Source organism: Myotis nattereri (genome assembly GCF_964212035.1).
Source record: "Myotis nattereri genome assembly, chromosome: 13".
NCBI classification, from domain to species: Eukaryota; Metazoa; Chordata; class Mammalia; order Chiroptera; family Vespertilionidae; genus Myotis; species Myotis nattereri.
Window position 1 is genome coordinate 59,931,947 of NC_138088.1, and position 27,217 is coordinate 59,959,163.

The following is a 27,217-nucleotide window of genomic DNA, read 5'->3' on the forward strand; positions in this document are numbered from 1 at the left end:
CTCCGAGCACTGGGGGCACACTCTCTCCGCTGAGGCTGGGGAGCCACCAGGAGACGTTCTCACTGGTCACATCTCAGAAGGGACCTGTCTGCCCGAGTGGGGGCATGATCGCCACCTGCTGTCGGGGGTGTTTATTGCACGAAGAATGGAAACGGCATGAGCGCTAACACTGAGGCTGAGGAGCTGCCACGTGTTGGCTGAAGGCGGGGCCTGGCCTGACAGGAGCCCCCGGCACCCCATTTTGAGGGGTTGGAGCAGTCGTCTCTGAGCAGTTACTTTCTGATACTCAAGTAGTTAATTTTATCAGAGACATAGTCGTTGACATTTATGGGTTTTGACATTTTTAAAAAGTGGCAGAGATTCTCCTTTCCCAGCAAGGTAACCCCAGTTGGCTCGGAATTCTGGAAGCGAGTGCTGGCTTTGGAGCTGGGCCTGGGTCCTGAGCTCTGGGCAGGTCCCAGCTCCTCCTCCGTCCCCAGCGTCTCGGGTGTGACGGAATCACAGCTGCCTGTCGCGTCCTTCGGGAACAGAACACCTACAACAGGGCCTGGTACCTGGACATCCAGCAGGTGTTGAAACCTTAACATTAAATCCCCCCTGGGAAAGGCTTGGTGTCAAAGATGCCCCGCCCTGTGGTCACTCCGAAGGGCTGGGGCTGCTCCTGTGTGTCCCGCCCGCAGCCGGGTGCTTGGCAGGGGAGGGTGGCGGCGGACTCCCCCCCTCCCCCCGCCCCGGGGGCCTAAATGCCGTAGAGGTCCGAGCCTGGGGGCGGGAGGAGATGGCGGCTGGCTGCTCGAGGCTCTCGGGGCAGTGTTTCTCGGGCAAAGGCGTGTCCTGAGCGATGCACCAGGCTCGTCTCCACGTGGACCCGCCTTGTTCGTGTTCCTCCTGGAAGGGTTACCAGGGAGGCCGCCTGTGTCTGCAGCCTTGGCTCAGGGAGGGAGAAGCCTGTGAACCAGGCCCAGGAGACAGAAGCCCGGAGGCTGGGCCTGCCCACCTCAGCGCCCCAGGCGCCCAGCGGTGCCAGGGAGACCCGCTGTAACCAGACAGTGCTGTTCCCGTTCAGTTGGGGTTCTGTTACGTTTGCCTGCCTTTTGTGATGTATCTTCTATGTGAACACATCGGGGCTGTTGGTGAGACGTGTAAGCATGGTCTGGAGGGTGGCCGGGCCGTTTAGCCGGGCCTGCGGGCCAGCAGCGGGGTTAGGGCTGGTGCCCGCGGGCTGCTTCTGGGCCCGGAACCCAGCGTGTCTGTGCCCCGTGCTTACCTCTCTGCCGCGGCCTCGGCGGGGGAGGGTGTTGGGAGAGGGTTGGGGTCTCTGTGAGGGTGTTTTCTCAGCTACCTTGAGGCCTTGCTGGCACTTGGGGGGTCAGAAATAGGGGCCACAACATTCAAATACAGACTGGGGTCCCCGGGCTGCTTCCCCACACAGGATTTGGGCCCATTCCTCAACCGTCGGTCGGTGGTCCCAGAGCCCTGGCTTTGGGGAATAGTGTTGAGAAACAGAGCTTGTCCCACAGCTGCACGCACACCGAACAGCAATGGGAGGCGGGCAGGGCGCTGCCCTTCAACACTGTTCCCATTACCGTGCGCCTCCAGTTCCTGGAAATGGGTCTGTGCCCCTTTCTTCCGCCACAGGAAATCTGCAGTGTTTCTCACATCAAAGTTTTTTTGTGTTGTGCTTTTTTTGTGTGGCTCGCCAGTGTGGCTCAGTGGTTGAACGTTGACCTCTGAACCTGGAGGTCACGGTTCCTTTCTGGTCGGGGCACAGGCCTGGGTGGCAGGCTCCCTTCCTCTCTGATATCAATAAAAATACTTTTTAAAAAGCGTTCTGGTTTATACATAGCGGCCGAAGCTAGTCCTTGGCCTCTGCCGCCGTCTTAAAGGAGACGGTCCAGGCGACGCCCAGTGGCTGTGCTGTGGTGGTTTCCCGTCCGGGGCAGGAAGGGCTCTGGGACTCAGTGGGTTCGTCACCAAGGAAGCACCTCGGGGCCAGCTTTCCGTGTTGGCGAGGCATCAGCTGCAGCCTGGCCATTCTCAGGGCGCCTCCTGCCCTAGAACTGCAGGAGACCTGGGCCTTTTTATCCTGCCTGCCTGCCCGTTCACATTTAAGCTGTTCTTAGCCGTGCGCAATGGATTAACATTTCATCGGGGTGGATTAAGATTGGACCGACATTAAAGCCATCTTTTCCTACTTTCCTTCTGTCACTGTTAGGGGATCGGAGGCAGGGATGGGGTGGGCCCCTTTGGGAGGGGGAGGTGCTCATCCAGAAAGTACCCTGGCGAGGCCGAGGGAGGTAAGCCGGAGCCCCGGTGTGGAAGTCATTCCCATGCGGGTCGGAGGCCTGCAGCCGGCAGCTCCGCAGTCTGGATGTCACATGGGACAGAAGCTTAGGGTTTATTTAGCTCCTAATCCGCTCGCTGAGCAGCAGGGCCATGTGCGTGCAGGGCAGGCTGCGGACGGAGAAGCCCTGACCCCCGCCCTCCGGAGGCAGGCGGTCGCCGCTGCTGCCTGTCCTCTCGGGTTCTGAGGATTAATAATTCAGCCTGTCCTTTGCAACCCGACACCCGCCTGGGTGCCTCCGCCAGCTCGAAGGGCTCGGACACAGCCAGTCGGTTTGATGTGTGTCACTGAAGGTTTGTGCAGAGACCCCCCTGCCGGGCCGCCCTCCGCCCATGCCGGTGCCCAGCAGGCCTGTCAGGATCGGGCGGTCGCAGAGCTGGGATGCCGCCGGCTGGTGCGAGAGCCCCTGGGAGGTGGCCGAGGCCCCGGGCCGGAGCGGCTTGCTGACGGACGGGGGCAGAGCGGGGCCCTGGTATGAGGCCGCGCCCGACCTCTGCCGCGAGGCCTTCTACAGCACGGTGGCTGGCAGGAAGAGCTCCGTGCCCGACTTCACCTTCTACGACAGCAGGCAGGCGGTGATGTCTGCGCGCGGCGCCCTGCTGCCCCGGGACTACTACGGCGACCCGCCTGGAGCCGCCCAGGGGCCTAGGGAGCCGCGCCACCACCGGGATCCCGGGGTTGGCCGCTCGCTGCCCGGCTACGGTGTGCTTGGCAGCAGGGTGACATGGGAGCACGTACACGGCCGGGGCCCGGCCCCCCAGGACGCGGCTCCCCTGTACCGGGACCCCGCAGGTAAAATGATGGCGCTGGGGCAGCGGGCGCAGAGCAGGGCCCCCTCGCCCACGCGCTACGCCGGGGAGCTGGCCCACAGCAGGTATGGGGCCGAGGCGCCCGCCTACTCCGCCGGCCAGGGCTACGATGACATCGGCGAGAGGCCTGTGGACCCGGCCCCCACCAGGCAGGCCGCCCCCACATGCCTGGTCGTGGACCCCACTGGGGCCTCCGCCTCTGAAGGGGGCCCGGGGGTGGCCCCAGGCCCCCTAAACCGAGGCTACGGACAGGAGAGCGTCTCCTCCACGTTGGCTTATGAGAGCAGTGAGGCCGGCCTGCCCTTCCCGGGGCCTGCGGGCCGGAGGAGCGCGCAGCCCGAGTTCCTGGCGCTGCTGCGGGCCGAGGGGGTGGCGGAGGCCACGCTGGGGGCGCTGCTTCAGCAGGGCTTCGATTGCCCGGCCGTGCTGGCCACGCTGGAGGAGGCCGACATCAAGTGCGTTGCCCCCAACCTGGGCCAGGCCCGCGTCCTGAGCCGCCTGGCCAGCAACTGCCGGACCGAGATGCAGCTGCGAAGACAGGGTCCAGGGGGCCCCGCGCCCCGCACACGCTCCAGCAGCTTCAGCCACCGCAGCGAGCTCCATGGGGACCCGTCCTCCCTGCAGCCCCAGCCGGTGGGTCCCCTGCAGGCGGCGGCCCCCCGCGGGGACCCAGCGCGCCGCCCCTCCAGCGCGCCCTCCCAGCACCTCCTGGAGACGGCTACCTATTCTGCCGGGGTGGGTGCCCACACCCCCCACTTCCCCTCCAACTCTGGGTACAGCTCCCCCACCCCCTGTGCCCTGACAGCACGGCTGGGCCCCACGTACCCCCCACAGGCAGGGGTGGCCTTGACGAACCCAGGCCCCAGGACAGCCTACTCCACAGCGTACACAGTGCCCATGGAGCTGCTGAAGCGGGAACGGAGCCTGCACGCGGCGCCCCTGCCCAGCCCCCACAGCGGCGCCCAGCTCCTGCGGAAGCCCGGGGTCCCCGGAGAGCCATCCACCCTGTCGCCAGCCAGTCCAAGCCTCCACATGCCTCACTCGCCCTACCAGAAGGTGGCCCGGCGGACGGGCGCCCCCATCATCGTGTCCACCATGCTTGCTCCAGAACCAAGTAATGCTCCCCTCCTCCCTCCCAACCCTCCCTCCTAGGGACCCGCAGGGGACATGAGGGCAGAGGTTGACAGTGGGTCCAGGCATGTTTTGCTCTCGGGCTTAGCTCGAGAGACCACACACACGCATGCACGCGCGCACGCGCAAATACACACACACACACACACACACACACACACGGCACCGCAGCCAGCGCCCAGCCTGGCGGGTTGACCTGGGCGCCCGTGGGCCCATTGCCTTCCCACCCTGCAGTCGAGCTCAGGTTGATCTGTGGGTTTCCTTTATGGGCTGAAACGTGGCCATGTCTGGGAGAAACTCAGAAATCATTTGGAACAGACCCACTGCCAGCTCCTGTGGGGGGCTCTGGAGAAGCGGGGTGCTGCCCAGCACCCCACAGACCACGTCACTCACTTGGCCAGGACTTGCAGCACTATGGGAAACGCACCTCGGAGGCCTGCCCTGGTCAGGGGCAGAAACCAAGCCAGGGGTGCAGCCCTCAGCTCCCTGTTTGAGAAGCCGAGAGGCTGGCACTGGAGGTGCCACGGGCTTCTGCTTCCGGTGGGGGCTGTGTCTTCGTTGGGACCACGACCCCCCGTGGTTCTCTTCTCATCCAGATGTGAGCCAACAGTCATTGGGGTGTTTCCCAGGGCATTGTGGGTAAGCTTCCAGGGGGATGCCAGAGTTTTTCTTTTAACTCCGAACATTACCGACAGTTTCAGCTGTAAATTTGTTTTCCTCTCTTGCCTCCCCAACGTAATCTTTAAAAATGGAATCCAGTTTAAGTGACTTTATTTTTTCAGAATAACTATTATGAGGTGAAGACAGTGTCATGAAAATGCGCCTTAGACAGCGGTGGGTCCCAGGAGCCTTCTCGTGACCCTGAGCCGCTGCGTCAGGCTCCTCTCCCGGGAGTGGCTGCGGGCATGTTGGCCACTGACCGCTGAAACGCCTGCTGGGGAGACAGGGCCCGGCTGGCGTTTCCTGTGTCTCTCGCTGCAGATTCTGGTGTTTGTCTCACGTATGGATTTTTTTTTAAGTCTAAACAGACAGTTTACTTGCCTTTTGTTGAAAGAATAAATCAATGCGGGCAGGAGGAAAGTCAGGTCATTTTCCAAGGCCCCGCTTCCTCCCTCCGGTCACGCATTCTTTCTTTGCAACCAACTGATTTGCATGGCGATGACATTTGTTGCTCCAGTAATTCCATCTGATAATGGCTGGGCTTGCACAGCGGATCTGAAAACATATTCCTTAATTATGTGTTGCTAAGCAACGGGAGGGTTTGGTCATAATCACAGAAAGATTATCTCCTCCTTGACGTCCTGGGAAGGGTTTGCTGCCGAAGGACCCGCCTCGCTGCCTGATTGTCTCCTGTTCCTGTTAATTTCTCTGCCTCTGACACTCGTCCCTTTGTTTGGGGTGTTCTTCATTTGAGTTGTTTGGTGTGATGGTTAGCGCACTGTTTGCGGACCGAGGGATATTGATTGTTTCTCCCGCCTGGCAGCAGGCCAGGGGAGTCGGAAGTCGGCCAGGAAATAAATGTCTCTGTCAAATGGCCTGTCCTGGAGCCCTGGCCGCCAGCCTTCCCTGCCGCGTGTAGACATGGCCCTCCCCCGGCCTCCCCGGGAGCTGACCTGTGCACGAGGCATTTTGCAGGTGTAGGATCAGCAGCCAGGTTGGGGTTTGTTGGAATCTGTCACGCTCCTGGCGGGTCCCTTTGCCCCGAGAGGACGGCATTTGCACTGAAGAGCAGCACCCAGGCCTCAGGGCCAGACACTGGACCTCACGAAGCAGCCCCACCTCGCTCACGCCAGCTGAGCGGACTGGGAGGCCCAGAGCGGGACGGGAGGCAGTGATCTTCAAATCTAGACGTGGCTGCCTCAGCCGCTGGGGTCATGGCTGGGGTCACGGCCACATGAGGAATGCTTCATCTCGGTCTCCACTTCATCTTGGCGTCCTTCATCTTGGCGTCCTTCTGGCTCCCCTTTTCCTTCTCATCTGGAGGGGGCGGGCAGGGGTGCTGCGGGGGCGGGGACACCTGTGTGTGCGGGGGTGGGGGCTGGGGTACCACCTGGTTGTATTCTCTCACACTTTGGATGTTTTCAGGTGTTTGTTTGCCCTGAACTTGCTTCTTTCTGGTCGGCTTTCTTGAGAGAAATAACGGGCTCCTGTTTGCTAGTCCGGGACCTGGCGGCGAGGGGGCCATGTGAGTGACAGCTGGTGGCTCTGCTGTCCTCACATGCTGACCTGGTGGCTGGCACAGCACAGAACCTTCCAGCAGTGGCTGTCACCAGCGATGCCCCTCCCCCGATCGCATGGTGTGGACCCGGGCTGAGGGTTTGCAGGTGCCGGGCCTCCCTGTGACGAGGTGGCAGGCGCAGCATGTAAACAGCAGTGCTGCAGCTGTTTTCATGTTTTTGCCCCAAAATACAGCAGAGCACGGGCTGCCACAGGCCCACTCCCTCAGCACCCCTTCCCTCCCCGCCGCTTCTCTGGGTGCTGCTGGCTTCATGAGGTGCAGCTTGGACCCCATCCAGTCACGGGGGGTGCTGCCTGAGGACCCTGGGGTGGGCGCCGCTGCGCTGCCCTCGCTGGACACCCCCTCCCAGGTGTCTGCTTGGGGGTGACATTGACTTCCAGGTCGGGACATGCCAGCCCCTGGAACCGGAGGGACCCTCCTCGCTCTGGCGAAGCGTCCCGTCCACATTGCACTCCGGGGCTGTTTCTGGGGCGCCCGCAGCCCAGCCTTTCCGTCCCGCGTCAGAGACATCAGGCCTCCGCTGCTTCTGTGGCCCCTGAGCCTGTTGGCCTCAGACGGAGCTCTTTGGTTCCTTGTCCTCAGGGCCTCCCTCGGCTCCGCAGCTGAGGCCTGGCTGTGGCCGCCCCTGCCCCCTCCCCCCCGCCCCCCCCCCCCAAGGTCCTGCCCACTCCGGAAGCTCACGGGTTGCTCTCATTCTCCCCGGCGGCCACGGCTGACTCCTGTTCCCGGGAGGCATGACCGTCTCCGCCATCGAGCCCGGAAGACTTGGCACTTGGCTGCTTCCCGGCTGACCTCGGAGCTGATCTTGGCTTTGCCCTTTGTTCTTGGGGCTGGTTCCTTGGGGCTGGCTTTGGGATAGGGGACAGCCCGCCTTCTAAAGCAGGCAGACCGTCTTTAAAAGAGGAAAGCTACCCGTACTGACAGGAGACTCTCAGGTCCCCAAGCCCGTGAGGCAAGAATCCTAAAGCTGCCAAGGGGACCCCAGTGCAAGGGGAAGCGGGGTTCTGGCCGTTGAAGGGACTCTGTCTGGAGAGGTGAGCGGCCGGTTCTTCCCCGGGGGCTGTGCTGCCAGGAGCCCCGGGAGGAACAGAAGGTCGTGGTGGGTCTGCTGTCTCCTGGGCCTGCGCTGTAGGCCTCTCAGGATTCTAAGAAGTTAAAGAGGAGAGAACAGGGACGGGACGTCCGAGCAGCTGTTGTGCGGGGTCAGGCCGCGTCTTGGCTCCAGCCCGCCCGCCCGGGTCCTGAGGGGCCTTCCTTCTTGGTTTCAGGGCCACACGAGAAAGGCCCCAAACGCCGCGAACTCCACCTGGTCCTCGCGGCCACGTGGCAGCAGCAGGGGTTTGCTTCCTGGCACTGGGCCCAGGCGGCCTCTGGGAGGGGCTTCCTGTGCACTCCTCGGGGCACCCGGCCTTGGTGCCCCTGGTCCTGGGGACGCAGCCCAGGAGGGCTCCGCGCAGGTGGGCAGGCCTGGACTCGGGTGGCGGCCGCCCCTGCTGGCTGCAGCTGCTTGCTGTGCTTTGGAAGAAAAGGGGGTGTCCTCTTTGGAAGAGTGGGGGTGCCTTAGTCTGTCAGGGGCTCTTCCCTGGCCCTGCTGAACCCAAAAGTTCACCCCCAAACCTCCTAGATTGAGCCAAAGCCCCGCTGGATGCGAGGACCCTCCAAACGCTCACTTTGGGGGTCGGGGTAGGCGAGGCTTGGTGTGGCGTTGGGTGGGTTGACTGGGGGTCCTGGGTTCCTGTAGTCCCATCAGCCCCAGGAGCCGGGAGCACTTGGCTGGCAGAGGGCAAGCAGTGGCCCCCGCTCCCGCCACCCCCCCCCCACCCCCCCCGCTCTGCCATCATTCCTTTCTAGTCCATTTCATTTCTCTCAGGCATCCCGTGTTGATGCCATGGCACGTTTTTAGAATTTGAGAAAAACACAAAAGGAACCCCAGCAGCCAGTACTGGGGTCCCCACGAGGGGGCAGGACTGGAGCAGAGCGCACACGGCATCGGGGTCCGGCTGGAGTGCCTGGTGCTGGTGAGAGGCTCGGTTTGGAGGGACACTGTCCTGTGGCCCCGCCGCGCTCCGGGGGCAGCGGACGTCCCCGGCTCCTCCCCACGCCTGGAGGCGCCGCCAGAGCCCGGGGTGCCCTCTGCAGTGCTGAGTCTGCGCCTGAGCCCTTTGGTAAAAGGAGGTGCACAGGGCGTGGCCCAGCCCGTGCTTCCTAGTAAGATGCCGCTCGCCCATCTCCTCAGGATGGAGTTGTGGGACTCCACTCCTGGGACCAGCTGCTCCTCGGCCATGTCCCCCCACCCCCACCCCCCCACGGCAGGCCTGGCCTTGGGGGAAGTAGCGTTTTACCAAAACCAGATGCAGAGCCTCGCGTCCTGGGCTGCTCTGCTGTGGACGGTGTCCTGTGGGCACTCCTGACCGTCCTCACTGGGTCTGAGTGGGTGCTGGTCAGCCGACCCTGCGGGGAGCAAAGGGCCTCGGGGGGCTCCCTGGGACTGAGGGTGGGGAGAGGCCAGACCCTCCACACCAGGAGCCACTGGGAGGCTCGCCCAGCAGGAGGGGCCCCGGGACGCCCGTCAGCCGGGGGCCAGTGTGAGGCCACGGAACGATGGAGCAGTCGACCGGTTCCCGGTTTTGTTGGAAGTTGTGCTGGGAAAGAAGTTCCTGCCCCTTTCCTGCGAGCTCGGGGCGGGGACAGGTCCCGGGGTTGCTCCGGGACCAGGTAAAGGGGCGCAGGTGTTCGTATTCCTGGAGGCGCAGAAGTCCTGCGTTTCGATGAACTGGGTCAGTGGTTCCCACAAGTCTAGGCTTCTGCTTCCTGCCTGGCCGGTTCCGTCCACCTGTTACCCGAGACCCTTGTTTTCTTTAAGAAGCGGATCGACCCCCCAGGGCCTTCCCGGTGGCCATCTCCCGGCCCAGCCTCCAGCAGCCTGTGCCCTGGGCGCTCAGAGGCCCGTGAGGCCCGCTCCCCGGAAGGCTGGATGGGCATGTGCGGGGCAGGGGTGTGTCCCCGGCCCAGGGAGCCCTGACCTGGAGCCAGGCTGCCTGCAACTCGCAGTGGAGCCCGCGGACGAGGGCGGTGCAGGTGCGACTCCGCGGCGGGTCGGACCAGCGTCCCTGGAGAAGGTGCGGGCAGTTCCTGGTGCCGAGGCCTCGGCAGGACGGGGCACCTGGCTCCTGTCCACCCCACAGCCCCAGCCAGGGCGTCCTGCTGGCCTTCCCGTGCTGGCGGAGGGAGCAGTCAGCTTGACTAGAGGGCCACCACGACCCTCTGACCCTCATCAGTGGGTGTCACTGGCCCTGGGGGTGTCGCTACTCCTGCGTGCCCCTTGGCACAGCGCGTGGCCACCCGGAGCTCCGCCTCCCTGGCTGTGAACGGGGGTGAGAGTGACACTAGGACTCTCGTTAGGCCTGGGGCTTCGGGTGGAGCAGCGTCTGGGAATTGGTAGCCTCGCTTTTTATTATAAACCTCACTTTGGTGACTCATTTCCCCCAAATCCCCCGCGATACAGACAGCGGGCACCCACCCTGCGGTCCAGCCCGAGCCGCGGCCGTTTCCGCCGTCTCGCTCGCTGTTGTCCTGCTTACAGACCTGGACGCACGAGGTGTCGGATCGCCCGGGGCACTGAGTCGTCCGGTGGTCAGAGCTGAGATGTCGGGGTCTCCTGGGCCCTCTGCCTCAGCTGCTGCACCTCCGCGGAGCCGTGCTCGACGCCAGGGGGCAGGTGGAGGGACCCTCCCGGGCCTGGGGAGCACACGCCTTCCTCAGAGAAGTGGACCCGGGCAGTGGCCCAGCGACGCTTCCTCAGTCACCTCCGTGCTGGGGTCCTCAGCAGCCCTCCCCGGGGCTCCCCGTCCTCGCGCAGGACACCTGACTCCACCCACCCAGCTGTCCCCTCAGCGCCGACCCAGCCCTGCCCCCAGAGCAGCACACGCTCAGCCGCGCAGCCCCGTCCAGGGCTCGGGCTGGGCCCAGGGCCGCTGCCTTCTGCTGGCCCAGCCTGGTGAGGGCCCAGCCGAGTTTCACCAAAGAGGGGATCCAAGTCGGGGAGGGAGGAGATTGCTAGGCAACCTGGCGTTTGTTTCCCGGGTGACGAGGTGACGCACTGATGCTGTGGAGGGACAGCTCGTGGTGACAGCCCCAGCCTCTCGGAGGCCTGCCTGGTGCCGCCGACCTCTTCCTGGGGTTGCTTTTTCATTCACGTGGGTTTCTTATCATGACCGTGAACTCTGCAGAGCTTGTCCCATCGACCCTCCTTCCTGTGGGAATCCAGTCCGGGTGCTCCCCACCCTGGGAGGGACTCCATGGGGCACGTGAGCTCGGCGCCCGAGGCCCAGGGCTGCCTGTCCCAGGGGAGGGAACGGTCGTCTCACCATTTCCTCGGCAGAGAGGCCCCTCACCCCAGCGAGGGCCTGGCCCCTCTGCCTCAGTGTCCTCGCCCGCTACAGGGGGTGGTGGTGAAGGAAACGAGAAGGTGGCTCCACGTGAACTGATGGCTCCTCTCTTCCCTCCCGGCCGGGCTGGGGTCTCAGGGCCTGTCCGAAGACAGCCCCTGGGCCTCTCGTGGGACGGGCCAGCTGGGGGGCGAGGCAGTGGGAGTCCCGTCCTGCCCAGTGCAGGCGTGTGGGGGCCCAGCCTCACTGAGGCGTCGCTTTGGGCATCCGGGTCCTGGGAGGCAGTTGGTGTTCACCTGCTGCTCCCGGGCTGGGAGGGACCGTGACTGCTTGAGAGCCGCCCAGAGGTGCCAGTGCCCCAGCCCCTCCCCACCCCTTCCTCGGAGGCCAGGACAAAGGTCTTCTCTCTGCTCCGGATTCAGCCGCTGTCCACAGGCTGCCGCTGTGCCTGGGGCTCTGTCCCGGGCAGAGGCCACTGTGCCTGACGTGCGGGCACCTCGGGGCCCAGCTTCTTAGCGTGTGGTGATGAGCCCGGTGGGTGCGAGGCGGGGCCACGGAGATGTGCGTGGCCTTGACCAGGTTCCTCGGCCCGAGTTCCACCAGGCGATGGTGTGAGCTCCACGTGCTCCTGCCAGCTCAGTGTGAGGTGGTCACAGGCCCAGGTCCCAGTCTGGACCCACCCCGATGGGCCCAGAAGGCCGCATTCTGCTCCAGTGGAAGCCCAGTCTCCTCAGCCTCCCAGCACCGCCCGTGAGCTCTGCAGTGACCTGTGGTCCTCGGACCAGGGCTTCGCGTGGTCAGCCCAGGGGAAGGGTTAGGGCCACGGAGGTGGCTGTGGTGGCGGTGGGAGCCCTGCAGACCCCACAGGCTGGGGATGGGGTGGAGGCGCCGGGTACTCACCACGTTGCCCATGGAGTGGGACGGGCCACTTCGTCTGCCCACCACGCCCTGCCGTTCCTCGCAGGTATCCGCCCCCAGATCATGAACGGCCCCCTGCACCCCCGGCCCCTGGTGGCGCTGCTGGACGGCCGCGACTGCACCGTGGAGATGCCCATTCTGAAGGACCTGGCCACCGTGGCCTTCTGTGACGCGCAGTCCACGCAGGAGATCCACGAGAAGGTGGGTCCCCGGGTCCACCCTCGGTCTCCCTGGCTGGTCCCTCTCACTGCCCACCTCCTCTCCCCCCCCAACCCCGGTGTGGTCAGAGTCCCCAGCAGGCCCCTCCTCTGGGGGAGCTGTCCCCAGACCTTGTGCTCCCCCTGCTGGGCGCTGGGGACATGGGCCTGCAGCTCTGCTCCCCCCGCAGGTGCTGAACGAAGCCGTGGGCGCCATGATGTACCACACCATCACCCTCACCCGGGAGGACCTGGAGAAGTTCAAGGCGCTGAGGGTGATCGTGCGGATAGGGAGCGGCTACGACAATGTCGACATCAAGGCGGCCGGCGAGCTGGGTGAGTGCAGCCAGAGGGCTGGCTGGGTCAGCGCTGAACCCAGGGCAGCAGCTGCTGTGTGGGGCTCTGGCCTTTGGAGAATCCCCTGGAGGGGGCCACGCCCCAACCTGGAAAGTTCCCCCCGCAGAGGGTGGTGAGGACTGGCATTTCCGGAGGAAGGGGTGTGGCCGTCGGCGGGTGGTCAGTGACGCCAGCGGTGCCCTTGGTCTCGGGCTGCTCCCTGCGGGCGCCGGGCGGGAGCGACATTCCAGAGTTGGGATGAGAAGGCTGAGCAGGTCCCGGTTCTCTCACCCCCGAGGGAGCAGCCCGTCCCTGGGTGAGGCTGAGCTGCAGCACAACCTTCCCACTGCCCTTGGGCAGCCCCCGCAGGACAGCGGCCCATCGCCCCAGGCGGCAGCGGGCCCTGCCTTCTCGTCCGGCTACTCGCGGCGCTCGGTCCCTCTAAGGAGGCCACAAGGCGGTCAGCCTAGGTCTCGGTGACCTCTGTCCCGTGTACTCATTGGTGCCTGGCACTGAGCTGCCTGCCCTCCTGGGTGGTAGAAAGAATTTGCCGAAACCGGTTTGGCTCAGTGGATAGAGCGTCGGCCTGCGGACTGAAGGGTCCCGGGTTCGATTCCGGTCGGGGGCATGTGCCTGGGTTGCGGGCATATCCCCAGTGGGAGATGTGCAGGAGGCGGCTGATCGATGTTTCTCTCTCATTGATGTTTCTGGCTCTCTATCTCTCTCCCTTCCTCTCTGTAAAGGGTCAATAAAATATATTTTAAAAAAATAAAATAAAATAAAAATTAAAAAAAAGAAAGAATGGTCCACTGTCCTACCCCTTCAGCCATGGCTGCCCTGGCACTGCCCCGCCCTCAGCTTGAGAAGAAGCCTGGCCCCCAGCCCTGGGGGTCCTGCCTGTGGTCCCCAATGTGGCACTGAGAGGGCCCCGTGAGCGAGGCCTCCATGCTGCCCGGGCAGCTGTGCCCTCAGAAGCTGCTTCATTGGCCTCTGCGCCCCCAGCCCTGGCCCCGCCCGTCTCCCACTTCTGATGGGGGCAGCGGGGGCAGGGCTGCGGGGGGTGGGGGGGAGTGTGCTCACCCACGGCCCCGCCTCCTTTCAGGGATCGCAGTGTGCAACATCCCGTCAGCAGCCGTGGAGGAAACGGCCGACTCCACCCTCTGCCACATCCTCAACCTGTACCGGAGGAACACGTGGCTGTACCAGGCGCTGCGGGAAGGCACGCGGGTGCAGAGCGTGGAGCAGATCCGGGAGGTCGCCTCGGGAGCAGCCCGCATCCGCGGGGAGACGCTGGGCCTCATCGGCTTTGGTACGTGCAGCTGCCCTTTCCTGGGAGGTGAGGGTCCCTGCGGTCCTGTGACTGGAGTTTGCTGTCCGCGCCGGGGGGGGGGGGGGGGGGGGGGGGAGGGGGGGGGCGGGGGGGGCATTCTCGGGGGCTGGGCAGCAGGAAGGTCCTGTGCCTGCCAGTTGCCCTGTGGGCAGAGGTGCTCAGTGGGGCTCAAACAGGGTCTGCTGGCTGAGTGGAGCCCAGGGCCGGGAGGCCTCCAAGTCAGAAGGTGGTCAGGCCACCAGCTTGGAGAGCTGTTGCCAGGTCAGCGGTTGTCCAGGGCGACACAGCTGCTGGCCCAGGGAGAGCTTGGCTCATGGCCACACAGCTCAAGTAGGGCCCCACGGAGCATTTGGGAGGGGCTCCGTGACCTTGAGGGTTGACTTGCCCTCTGCCTGGCCCCTGTCTGTCAGCTGGGAGGGAGTGACGCACGCGAGCGGGTGAGCGCCTTCGAGGCCTGGCTACAGAAGGCTCCCGCCGCACGCAGTTTCCTGGTCACTGAGGGCCAGGCCTCGGGGGTGGCCTAGGGGACAGCTGAGTGAGGTAGGAGGAGCCTACACACCTTTCAGCTCTGGGTCTGGTGTGACCACTCAGAGTGGACAGGCCCCCTAGCGTGGGAGGCAGGTGGCCGAGCTGCAGCGCCCTCTGCTGGCGCGCCAGGTCCAGTGCTCTGCGAGTGGCTCTTAGGAGAGCTGCCTGGCTCTTGGCCTCGATGGGGCCGTGGCAGGTCCTGGCCAGCACAGCGTGCGAGTCCGTGCCGGGGGTCGCTCTTTGCGCCTTTGCCATCCGTTTCCTGAAAACCTTTCCGTACGTGGAGGCCAGGCCCGTGCTTTCAGGAGGGGCAGCCTCGCTCACCTGGACGCTCTCTCTCTGCGCAGGTCGCACGGGGCAGGCGGTCGCCGTTCGAGCCAAGGCCTTTGGCTTCAGCGTCATCTTCTACGACCCCTACTTGCAGGACGGGATCGAGCGGTCCCTGGGCGTGCAGAGGGTCTACACCCTGCAGGACCTGCTGTATCAGAGCGACTGCGTGTCCCTGCACTGCAACCTCAACGAGCACAACCACCACCTCGTCAACGACTTCACCATCAAGCAGGTGCGGGCGCCCGCGGCCCGGCTCGTCGCAGCCGAAGGGGAGGGCATGGGCCACGGGCCCCCGGAGCAGGGAAGTCCCCGAGGCACCGCAGTGAGGCCCCCGTGGGGTGGGGCAGCCTCCAACACGACGGACAGAGCCAGGCTTCCCGCTTGAGTCCCTCCAGGGTCAGCAGAAGCAGACATGAGGCTCCACGCTCGGCCTCCTGCTGCCTCCGCCCGCGCTAACGCTCTTCCTGCCCACAGATGAGGCAGGGGGCCTTCCTGGTGAACGCGGCCCGCGGCGGGCTGGTGGACGAGAAGGCCTTGGCCCAGGCCCTCAAGGAAGGCAGGATACGAGGAGCAGCCCTCGACGTGCATGAGTCGGAGCCTTTCAGGTGGGTCTGGCCGCCTGAGCTCTGAGTCCACCTGGCCCCACACTTGGGGGCACTTTCCCAGAAGACAGGCCCCGGGTAGGAAAGCAGACGCCCTTTACAGGCACCTTCGAGGGCTGTAGTGTGTCCTCACGGACTGGAAAGGCGCCAGAAGGTCCCCAAAGGGAATCGGCCAAGGACGAGGCAGGGAAATGGGTGGTTTGCTTGATCTGCAGATGCAGCTCACAGGCCGACCTCCGGGCCTCGCTGGTCCTTCTGTGCGTCCCTGGCTGCTCCTGCCCCTGGGGTCACAGCGCAGCCGTGCCAGCCTCCCTGGCCCCCCCCAATGGGTGAGCAGGCCCGGGTGTGCGGCCAGCACCTCAGGGCCGTGCTCTGTACCTTCCTCCAGCTTTGCTCAGGGGCCCTTGAAAGATGCGCCGAATCTCATCTGCACGCCCCACACGGCCTGGTACAGTGAACAGGCCTCACTGGAGATGCGGGAGGCCGCCGCCACGGAGATCCGCCGCGCAATCACAGGTGAGCCCGGCGCGGCCGCTCATCCCGTCACATGCGCGGAGGAGAGGGGTCACGGGGTCTGCTGTGGGCAGACATCAGCTTTCAGGCTGGTTGAGTTTTGAGTGGGTTGTGCATGTCCCCAACGAACTCAGAGGAGACCGATCCCTCTCAGGCCACGGTAGCCGGTGCACCCCGGGCGGGGCCCTCCCCCAGGGAGCAGGCCGCCTCTGTCCTGGCTGCCGCTGGGCTGGAGAGCTCAGGGCCCCAGAGGCTCCCTCCCCTGGAGTAGATTCGCTGTCAGATCTGTCAGCACAAACCACGCAGGCTCTTTCCCCGGAGCCGCTACTGAGTCTGATATTAAATCCCGATACCCCTCAGGAAGCATGTAACCGTCTCGTTCCAGGTCGCATCCCCGAAAGCTTAAGGAACTGTGTGAACAAGGAACTCTTTGTTACAACGGCTCCTTGGTCAGTAATTGACCAGCAAGCAATTCACCCAGAGCTCAATGGTGCCACGTACAGGTGAGGCTGCGGGAGGGACGCGACACGGGCAGCGCACCCCACCTGGGCTGCAGGAGCTCCTCCTCCTCCCTCGGGGGAATCCCACCCTCTGCCCCCCACTCTTCCCAGGCCTTGGGGTCTGAGCACTGCACAGGGAGCCCCCTTTATTCCAAAGCCCCTTCACAGCCAGGTTTCCGGCAGAAGGACTGAGCCCGTTAGTGACTTCGCTTTTCTGGCCAAAGACCAGGGAGAGGGGGGTCCACAGAGACTGAAGTCAGTGCACAGACACAGGCAGGGGCTTCCCAGACTCTCCCCTTCCCCCCCAACAGCTGGTTCCTGGGAGTAAGTCCTCCCCATAAAGGAGGCGCTGCAGCCTTAGCCCCAGGAGGACATGGGACACACGGTCCTGGCCTGCCCTGCGCGTGGGGGTCGCGGCGGAGTAAGCAGCCCTGGCCCCGACCCTCCTTGGCGCAGACCTTGGCCCCCAGCCCAGCTGAGCTCCAGTGCTCACAGGCCCCGTGCCCGAGTCCTCCCGCGTTGGCACTGAAAAGCCCTGCCAGGGAGGGAGTGGCTCCTGCAGGGAGAAAACCAGCGTAAAGGAGCTGGTGACAGAACAGTTCTAAATCCGCGTCGCCAACCTTTCCGACCCCACGGACCACGGGTTGGCGACCACTGTTCTAAATGGCTGCCTCCAAGTATGACACTGGGCTCACGGTGCCTATGAACCCTGCGCCTGTTCTGGAGGCTAAGTGCTCCGTGTCCTCACACGACGCGTGCTGCCAGCACAGGCCCGCTCTCTGCCTGTCACACGCCAGCAGCCAGGGCCACATCTAGTTGGCGAGGCCTCCGCTTTGCTGGGGATCACATCTTGTGCAGGTTCCCGCATGTGGGCAGAGCTGGGGGTATTCCCGTCGTCTGAGAGCAACAGAAGCAGCCCCGTGTTGTGATCAAAGAGGCTTTCTTGTTCGTGACTTACAGCAGTGTTTTAGTTTTCACACGGGTTCCTCCTTGCTTTGGGGATAGGAAGGCAGACAGATTATAAAAGACCATTTCCTGCCCTGGACTTACCTGCCCTTCTCTGTGCGCCTTAGATACCCGCCAGGCATCGTGGGCGTGGCCCCGGGGGGGCTTCCTGCTGCCATGGAAGGGATCATCCCCGGAGGCATCCCCGTGACGCACAACCTGCCCACAGTGGCACACCCTTCCCAAGCGCCCTCTCCCAACCAGCCCACGAAACACGGGGACAGTCGAGAGCACCCCAACGAGCAGTAGCAGAGGACAAAGGTCAGAAACCTGGGACCAAGAGACCGCTGACAGAGGAGCTCAGAGGAGGGGAGTGGGACCGGCTCTAACTGGTTCTGGGCCTCCACACACCGACATCAGCGTTAGAATGACAAGAGCGAGGAGCCGAGGCGTGGGAAAACGGAAGATGCCTTCTGCTCACGGAGGGGGCCCAGAAAGACTAAGATGTGATTAATTACGACCAACTTCTGTTATTGTGTGTTAAGTTCTTCATCTGTGCATCAAATCACAAAGAATAGGTCTTTTTCCTTTATCAGCCCCTGGGGCACAGCAGGTCCTAGACACCTGGCTGTAGAGAATGTTGCGTCAAGAGTTCCAAACGTCAAGATAAAAACTATTAATAAGAGGCGGTCCCCGTCCTGTGACTCTCCCTTGGTCCCCGGGGCTGGCCACCTCTGTGCTAATAGGGAGATCGCGTTACTACGGAACTGGGAGAGACTGCTGGCCTGGGTCAGACAGCTCGCTGCAAGCACGGATGGAAGACAGTCGCTCCTGGACAGAAATCTCCCGCCAGAACTGCATACTGAGCGGGTGAGCAGTTCTGAGTTCAGTAACACCCTCTAATGATGCAAAAAAAAAAAAAAAAAAAGTATTAAGTTTCACAAGCTGTTTGTACTCAAATATATTTTCTCAGTTCAGATCCTCAGCTATTTTATTGAGTGGAAAGTCTTGAACTGAAAGGGTTCAAGAAGAATAATGTTGCATTTCCTTATGTCTCAGGAAACACTTTTTATGGTAACTTGTCAGATTGTCTATGAACAAACCCACTTTTTTAGACATTGATAAAATCTTCTTTTCTTCACGTAATATTTTATACAAGAACACTTCAGGTGTGTTATTAGATGTGACTGATTTTAACAAATCCTATTAGATTTGTATCAACTAGTTACATGTTATATTCATAGTCTTTTGTGAATCATTGCCTTTTTGTTTAAAAGATGGCCTATTTTGAGCCTTTGTATAGGTACATTCCTGTTTTTGTGACAAAAACCTTTAAAACTGTCCCAAACAGAAAAATAATGGCTATCAGAAATGTTTTGTTTGAGTGTGAGTTGCCGTTACTGTATTTGTTTATTGTAAAGGTGGACATTTAGCGCTCGGTGCAGTTTTCAATAAAAATAAAAATTTCAGTTCTGAAATTCACGTGCATCTCACCAGTGCACACTTTCTCTACTGAGATGTCACAACCAGACTCCAGGGGCTGACAATGGCCGCGTGTGAGCGTTTACTTGAAAAAGCAAAACCCCACAGAAATCCCTCAGTGTCAGTCAGAGGAACCAGTGGGTGAGAACTAAGTCAAATCAAGAAACAAAATGGTCAAGTTGGAGAGTTCTGATTTTTAATTTACCCAAAAGCACAATCACCTGATGCAGGAAGGAAGGTTCACAAAGAAACGTTGCAAAGTGGTTCACATCAGCCATTCCTTCTGTTAACAGCGCAGTCACTGCCCTTGTGCTAGTGCATCTGCAAGCGCCCTGCTTCCAGGCCCCACACTCCTGGAGCCCCTTCCTCACCCTCCCTCCCCCTGTAAGAAGCATCAGCCTCCTGACTGGTTTTCAGGTGCAGCCCCAGCGCCAGCCTCTCTGGTCAGTCACGTTGACACCACCTCACGGGGACGGGGTCCGGGAGCGGCAGCGCAGTCCAACGGGACCGCAGGGCAGAGGCAGGCAGGGCAGAGTGGGGCCGGCAGAACTCCCTGCACAGATCGGGCCGGGGCACAATGAGCCCAAGTCACCCAAAAAGGCAGGTCTGTTCCACGTGCGCCGGGTTTTCATTAGACCAGACACCGCTCCCCGTATCCTCCCTAGAAAAGGCCGCACAGGCAAGGTCTGACTGTCCAGTCAGCCAGCACGCGCACACACAGCGGGCCCAGCCACAGACTTCCGGGAAGGGCGACACATTCTCGGGAAAACAAATATGGCTGTTGAATAGTTCAAGAGCTGAACGTGGCATTGATCCCCCCAAATGCTGGCCTTTCCAGCCACCTGCTGGGAGGCCACGGGGAGCCCAGGGCCCTGGAACCGACAGTCCTGTCCCACAGGGAAGAGGCTGTGCTGAGCGTGGAGGTGACAGGCTCCTCGGGAAGCAACCCCCGCAGACCAGACACGCTCCTGGGCCGGGACCCTCGGGGCAGTGCGGCTGCGGGGAGGCCATGGCGACCAGATGCTTTAACCTCAGGCATCGCTTTGGCTCCTGCAGTTGGGAGGGCAGTTTGCATACAGCAGCTGCACCAGGGTCTGCCCATAAAGACGTGCTCATGGGGGGACGTTTATGGAGATGCTGGCACTACGTAGAGTGTCAGCTGCTAAAAAAAATTACCAAAATGAAAACAAACCACAAAAAGTTTGTAATAAAGGTTTACCCACTTAGAACAGCACGTTCACCTTTCCTGTAACGTATCGGAATTCGTTTTCATGGAGTCACGTTGCGTGCAGCAAGGGGTCATTTGGTCCTGGACACAGAGGGGGAAAGAGCTGAATCACCAATCACACCAGCCAGCCCTGGGCATGCGCCTGGCTTTAGTGTTCAAGCTCACGCACGCCCAATGCCATCCTAACCAGAACTCCGGGGAAAATAAGCAAAAATTCCAATGTTTTCACAGCCTTTTCATCGAAAGGAAGGAAAACGTGTGTAGGCTGAGGTGCTGCTTTCTGAATTCTCTGCTGCATCGACCATCTACTGGTCAGGACACTAAGTCTGTGCCTGAGAGGGTCTGAGACCCTGACCCGTCTGAATGGGTGGGAGACCTGAAGTGGTCACCGAACACTTATAGAAAGTCCTTCTTACCTGAGATGATAGTTTTAACTTTAAATAAGAATGGAGCCGGAACCGGTTTGGCTCAGTGGATAGAGCGTCGGCCTGCGGACTGAAAGGTCCCAGGTTCGATTCCGGTCAAGGGCATGTACCTGGGTTGCGGGCACATCCCCAGTAGGAGATGTGCAGGAGGCAGCTGATCGATGTTTCTCTCTCATCCATGTTTCTAACTCTCTATCTCTCTCCCTTCCTCTCTGTAAAAATACAATAAAATATATTTTAAAAAAAAAAAAAAAAGAATGGCCACAAGTAACCAACATTCACAGACTCGGACTGCTCACTGCGAAACTCATTAAGACAATGCACTGACCGCCTTGTGCATTTTAAATCTTTATTCTGTACTGAACCGCTATCCCAAGTAGCCCAAGCAAAGGCATGCCTTCTAACACAATGTGCTTAAAGCAGAGCTGAGGATACAAGACACCAGGACCCGCGCCTCCACGGGGGCTGGAGCACACGCTGTCCACCGCGTCCAGTGGGCAGGCGCGAGCGCGCCCCTGCCTGCGTCCAGGGAAAGCCGCTCCCGGAGGTGCTGCCTGGCGTCTGGCAGAAGCGCCCGCACTGAGGGCACGCTTCCAAGCGAACAAATGCCGAACACTGAAGGGGCGTGTCGGCAACAACAGGAACAGACGAACAGCACACGGAGTGAGAGAAACCAAAAGGAGGGAACAGCGTCTAGCTGCTCATTCAATAAAAATTCTTACTTTCCTTGTAGCTTGTTCCTTAAAGATTTGATTTTATTGGGCACAACAGGAACTAAATTATTAATAAAATAAGTTTGTTTTATTTTTATGTTTTGCTGTGGACAATTTGTACAAAAAGTTTGTAATCTCTAAGGAGCTCGATTGAGACTCGATGTAAATGGATCTTTTACGATGGAAAGAGGATGCCAGGTTCTAGTTTAAAAAAACATCTCAAAGGAACAAAGCCGTGTGCCTGTGCCCTTGGAGGTGCCCATGCTGAACACTCCTCAGGGACATGGAGATGCTGGTACAACTGCTCCTATTACACAAGTTCTTACACAACCACATGCGTGACATTTATAGACAGACTGACGCCTGGAAAGGAAGAGTTCTGTCTGAATGAATGGGTTTTTACAAACTGGAGTCCAAACCAAGTTCTGTCCTCGCTCGGCAGACACGCCACCGCCGTCGGGTGTGGGTCAGCCCTCCAGGCATGTCCTGCGGTCGCTCGGGCCCATGCCATGCCTCTGCCTGGAGCACCACACTCCCTGGGGGTCACCACAGAGCCGATACCTTGGTCTCCCGCTCTCTGCTCTGTTCATTCGTCTTCGTCGTCTTCATCTTCCTCTCCATCAGACAGGGATGTGCAAGGCCGGATCTGCCGGTAGCGGTCCAGCCACTTCTCGACCATGTGCGTGACCAGGGGGTGGCTGCGCCGCCGAGAGCTTTTCTGCATGGCCACCAGCACGCCGCCCTCGGTCACGCAGCAGTCCAGCCACTCGCGCAGCAGCCGCTCCTGCTGCTCCTCGTTGCCCAGCTGCAGAGCGATGGGGGGAAGGGAAGCAACGCGAGGTCAGACTCCGCTGGCTCCCAAACTAAAGGCCAAAGCAACTCCCTGTCTTCACAGGGTTTCAGCCTCGCACCAGTTTTATAAACCCAGCCTCCTGCGGCCAAACAGAAACGACATCAACAGGGAAGTTCGCAGAAACCGTGAGGGACCTGACATACCAGCAAAGGCCGTCTGATAAACTAACCCTGGCAAAGAGCAGGCGAAGGAGCCACGGCTTCAAACACAAGGCAAGTCGCTCCGCGCGGCGACAGGCTGACGCTGCAAAAACCATGCTCTGTGCGTCCCTTCCCAATGTCGCTACAAGCTTGATGCTTATGAGCATGTGAAGTACAGCAATGCTCCCTCCGGAAGCCTGCGGGTTTCCAGGTGTGCTTCCGCACGCCCTCCCACCTCCGGCCTGTCCACACCACCTTCTCCCTGCACCTGCCAGGCCTCCAGCCTGGGGTCCTGCCCACGCCACTGCCCTACGGTCTAGTCACTGAGCAGCGGGCTCCTCCTCGGGGCAGGCTGGCCACTGGGGTCCCCGCTTCCCGAGTCCAGGCCACGCTGAGCCGCCCTCTTCCTGCCCAGCTCCTCCCGCTCCCGACTCGGGTGTCACTTCCTCGTGACGCCTTCCCTCACCACCTTCTTCAGTCAGAAACCCCGTGTCGCCCGCGCACCGCCTGGCCCCCTCAGCCTGCCCAAGGGCAGGGGCTCCCGTCCTCACTCCATGCTGTCCCCGCAGCACACCCTGCACAGCAGCTGACCAGCATCCAGGAAGCGACCATCACAACCCAGTCCCAATGCACCAGTGCCCCTCGCTGCGTGGGGGCACGGCGTCCCCACGCGCAGTGGCCGGAAGGGCAGGGCTGCTTACCTCCTGAGCAGAAAGGAAGTGCACGTGGAGTAACTTCCGCTCGCTGTCCACCAGAGGCAGGAAGGTGATGGTGACGTCGTCGTCGGTGTTCAGGTTAGCACCAGCACCTCGGCTGCCATAGCCGTCATTTTCCATGGCAACCAGAGCAGAGAAGTGGCCCCTTGTATAGCCCAGGGCGATTGGACTTTTCCAACAGAAACTCTGTTCCCACAACAAAGGCAAATACACACCTGCGAGGAGAGAGAGTCAAACCGATTTGCAGTTGCGGCTGCAACAGCAAGGTCCTCGAGTGAGCAGGGCCTCCCCCCGGCCAGGGGCTCACCTTGGAACCGAGTGTACCCCAACGTCTCTCCCCGGAAGCTCTTGTAGAACTTCACGCCGTAAACGATGATCGGGCGCCTGAGGATGTGCGCGAGCACGAAGATGTGTGTCTGCTCCAAGCTCGCTCCAGGCTGCGCAGAGCAAAGCGAAGTCATTTCTCTGGCAACACTGGTCCCCACACCCTGGGACGCGTAGGGCGCGACGCGGCGCCTCCGACCTCTCTCTCGATTTCTTTGAAAACCAATCTGTCCAGCTGAAGCAGCACTGGGTCCCCAACAGCCAGTCTGCGTAGGCACCCCACCCCCTCCCCACCCCCGAGTCAACCCGGCTGCTCACACCCAGGGACGGGGCCCGCAGCCCGGGGCCCTGGTTCACACTGCCTTCCGTTCGGTTCCCACGGAGTGCGGCCCACAAGGGCCTCCGCGGGGAAAGACGCGGCTCCTTCCTACACACTGGCTGGCAGCACCCTCACTGCAGACACCCCGGCCCACCTTCCCCTGCAACGGCTCTGACAACACGTTTTCAGGAGGCGCACGTCGCAGAGGTAGAACAGACACTCCCACAGCTCACTTCTAGCAGCCCACTCCCCGCTGCGAAGAAATGATTCTGGCACCTTCTCTGGCCTCAGTCACAGGAAGAGAGCCTCCCTGGGGGCTTTAGCGAGACCTCGACTTGACCCTCAGGGCCAGGGAGCTCAGCACCAGCGTGCCCACTACCAGCCCCATGACCCGGTGAGGTCTCCCCTCAGACACAGGACGGGAGCTCACCAGCAGGCGTGGAAGACGGGCCTGGAGCCGCCTTTCTGAGAGGAAACAGATGAAAGCAATCCGAACACACGCGCAGTGCTTACACGCACGCACATGCACGCACGCACACAGTGCTTACACACATACACGCACACAGTGCTCACACACACACACGCACGCACAAAATTCTTACACATACACGCACGCACACAGTGCTTACACACACGCACACACGCACACAGTGCTTACACACACGCACACACAGTGCTTACACATACACGCACGCACACAGTGCTTACACACACACACGCACAGTGCTTACACGCACGCACGGTGCTTACACACACGCACGCACACAGTGCTTACACACACACGCGCGCGCGCAGTGCTTACACACACGCACACGCGCAGTGCTTACACACATACACGCACACAGTGCTTACACACATACACGCACACAGTGCTTACACATACACACGAACACACACAGTGCTCACACACACACGCACGCACAAAATTCTTACACATACACGCACGCACACAGTGCTTACACACACGCACACACGCACACAGTGCTTACACATACACGCACGCACACAGTGCTTACACACACACACGCACACAGTGCTTACACACACGCACGCACGGTGCTTACACACACGCACGCACACAGTGCTTACACACACACGCACACGCGCAGTGCTTACACACATACACGCACACAGTGCTTACACACATACACGCACACAGTGCTTACACATACACACGAACACACACAGTGCTTACACACACACGCACACAGTGCTTACACATACACGAACACACAGTGCTTACACACATACACGCACACAGTGCTTACACATACACGAACACACACAGTGCTTACACATACACACGAACAGTGCTTACACACACACGGAGTGCTTACACACATACACGCACAGTGCTTACACACATACACGCACAGTGCTTACACACATACGCACAGTGCTTACACACACGCAGTGCTTACACACACACGCACACAGTGCTTACACACGCACAGTGCTTACACACATACACGCACACAGTGCTTACACACATACACGCACACAGTGCTTACACACGCACACGCACACAGTGCTTACACACATACACGCACACAGTGCTTACACACATACACGCACACAGTGCTTACACGCACGCACGCACACAGTGCTTACACGCACGCACACACAGTGCTTACACACACGCACAGTGCTTACACATACACACGCACGCACACAGTGCTTACACGCACACGCACACAGTGCTTACACATACACGAACACACACAGTGCTTACACATACACACGAACACACAGTGCTTACACATACACACGAACACACAGTGCTTACACACACACGGAGTGCTTACACATACACACGAACACACAGGGCTTACACACATACACGCACACAGTGCTTACACACATACACGCACAGTGCCTACACACATACACGCACACAGTGCTTACACACATACACGCACACAGTGCTTACACACACACACGCAGTGCTTACACACATACGCGCAGTGCTTACACACATACACGCAGTGCTTACACGCGCGCACAGTGCTTACACACACATGCACAGTGCTTACACACACACGCACAGTGCTTACACACGCGCGCACAGTGCTTACACACATACACGCACACAGTGCTTACACATACACACGAACACACAGTGCTTACACACATACACGCACAGTGCTTACACACATACACGCACAGTGCTTACACACACGCACACAGTGCTTACACACACGCACACAGTGCCTACACACATACACGCACACAGTGCCTACACACATACACGCACACAGTGCTTACACACATACACGCACACAGTGCTTACACATACACGAACACACACAGTGCTTACATACACGCACAGTGCTTACACACACACGCGCACAGTGCTTACACACACACGCACACAGTGCTTACACACATACACGCACACAGTGCTTACACATACACGAACACACACAGTGCTTACACATACACGCACACAGTGCTTACACACATACACGCACACAGTGCTTACACACATACACGCACACAGTGCTTACACATACACGAACACACATGGTGCTTACACATACGAACACACAGTGCTTACACACACACACAGTGCTTACACACATACACGCACACAGTGCTTACACATACACACCAACACACACAGTGCTTACACACACACGCACACAGTGCTTACACATACACGCACACAGTGCTTACACACATACACGCACGCACAGTGCTTACACACGCATACACACAGTGCTTACACACATACACGCACACAGTGCTTACACACACGCACGCACGCACACAGTGCTTACACACACACGCGCACACGCGCAGTGCTTACACACGCACACAGTGCTTACACACATACGCGCACACAGTGCTTACACACATACGCGCACACAGTGCTTACACACACACGCACGCACGCACACGCACAGTGCTTACACACACACACGCAGTACTTATGCACACGCACAGCGCTCACACACACATGCAATACTTACACGCACACTGCTTACACACACACGCAGTGCTTACGCACACACGCAGTGCTTACGCACACAATGCTTATACACACACATGCAGTGCTTACACACACATGCAGTGCTTACACGTGCGCACACACGGTCCTTACACACAGGCGGTGCTTACACACAGATGGTGCTTACACACACACACACACACACACACACACACGGAGCTTACACACACGCGGTGCTTAAACACACACACGCAGTGCTTCGTCATCCCAGTCCGACGTCACCGGACAGCCTGCACCCGTCAGTGAGGAAGCTGTCACTCCCGCTCCACAGCGGGGACCTCCATGGCCACAGAGTCAATGAACCGCATGTGGCTCCGCAGGAGCATCCGGGGTTCTGGCCACATGGCCGATGCTCACGGGCAGGCGCCACAGCTCTTACCTGGCTGGCGAGAGAGAGGATGAATGCCCAGTCTTCCTGCCACTGTTCTTCCCTCAGGGAAAAATGTAAACCGAAGCTCTGAGAATACCACGATTCCCAATCTTTCCAACGTGTGTAAAACCTAGAAAAAATGAGACATTAAAAAATATGCCTCTATAAACAGAACGTTTAATGTCCAATCATTTATTTAATGTAGTTTTTAAGCATCTCGAGTGAAAAGATTACCCCTTTTATTCACTTTACCTGGCTTGCAATATATTTTTCAAATTAAAATGCTTCCACTCTGCTAGCAGCCATCACATCCTCAGACATAATCGGGCTCACTACCCACCAAATCTTCACCAAAACTTCCAACATTAGAGATGAGAACAGTCATTTCAATTGTCTACTATTGGTCTACAAATTAAAAAAACACACACTAAAAATCCTCTGAGAGGCTGAATCCAGTCAGGCAGGCCTTCCTCCACGAGTGCAGGGCAGTCACGCCTGGTCACTAACAACAGGCTAGAAACGCCACG

At 60.2% G+C, this 27,217-nt stretch overlaps 2 protein-coding genes across 7 annotated transcripts in view; one reads left to right on the forward strand and one right to left on the reverse strand.

Moving 5' to 3' along the window:
• CTBP2 (C-terminal binding protein 2) overlaps positions 1–18,601 on the forward strand; it is a gene marked incomplete at its 5' end in the record, with an annotated part of 101,026 nt that extends 82,425 nt beyond the window's left edge. For 5 of the 6 annotated variants that reach the window (XM_081105296.1, XM_081105297.1, XM_081105299.1 and 2 more), the window contains 8 exons: positions 11,876–12,030; positions 12,218–12,362; positions 13,465–13,671; positions 14,568–14,782; positions 15,025–15,155; positions 15,541–15,668; positions 16,051–16,168; positions 17,239–18,601. In XM_081105296.1, coding sequence (XP_080961422.1) covers positions 11,876–12,030; positions 12,218–12,362; positions 13,465–13,671; positions 14,568–14,782; positions 15,025–15,155; positions 15,541–15,668; positions 16,051–16,168; positions 17,239–17,419 — 1,280 coding nt within the window. In that variant the 3' untranslated portion in view covers positions 17,420–18,601. Of the gene's footprint in view, positions 1–2,676; positions 4,268–11,875; positions 12,031–12,217; positions 12,363–13,464; positions 13,672–14,567; positions 14,783–15,024; positions 15,156–15,540; positions 15,669–16,050; positions 16,169–17,238 lie in introns of those variants that run through there. The other variant, XM_081105294.1, reaches the window with a different exon arrangement.
• A 165-nt stretch (positions 18,602–18,766) lies between these two features.
• Positions 18,767–27,217, reverse strand: part of ZRANB1 (zinc finger RANBP2-type containing 1) — a 50,111-nt gene continuing 41,660 nt past the window's right edge. Inside the window, exons 7-10 of the mRNA XM_081105300.1 lie at positions 26,700–26,820; positions 22,975–23,104; positions 22,653–22,882; positions 18,767–21,763 (exon numbers count right to left, since the gene is read on the reverse strand). Of these exons, the coding sequence (XP_080961426.1) occupies positions 21,545–21,763; positions 22,653–22,882; positions 22,975–23,104; positions 26,700–26,820 (700 nt within the window). The 3' untranslated portion in view covers positions 18,767–21,544. The remainder of the gene's footprint in view (positions 21,764–22,652; positions 22,883–22,974; positions 23,105–26,699; positions 26,821–27,217) is intronic.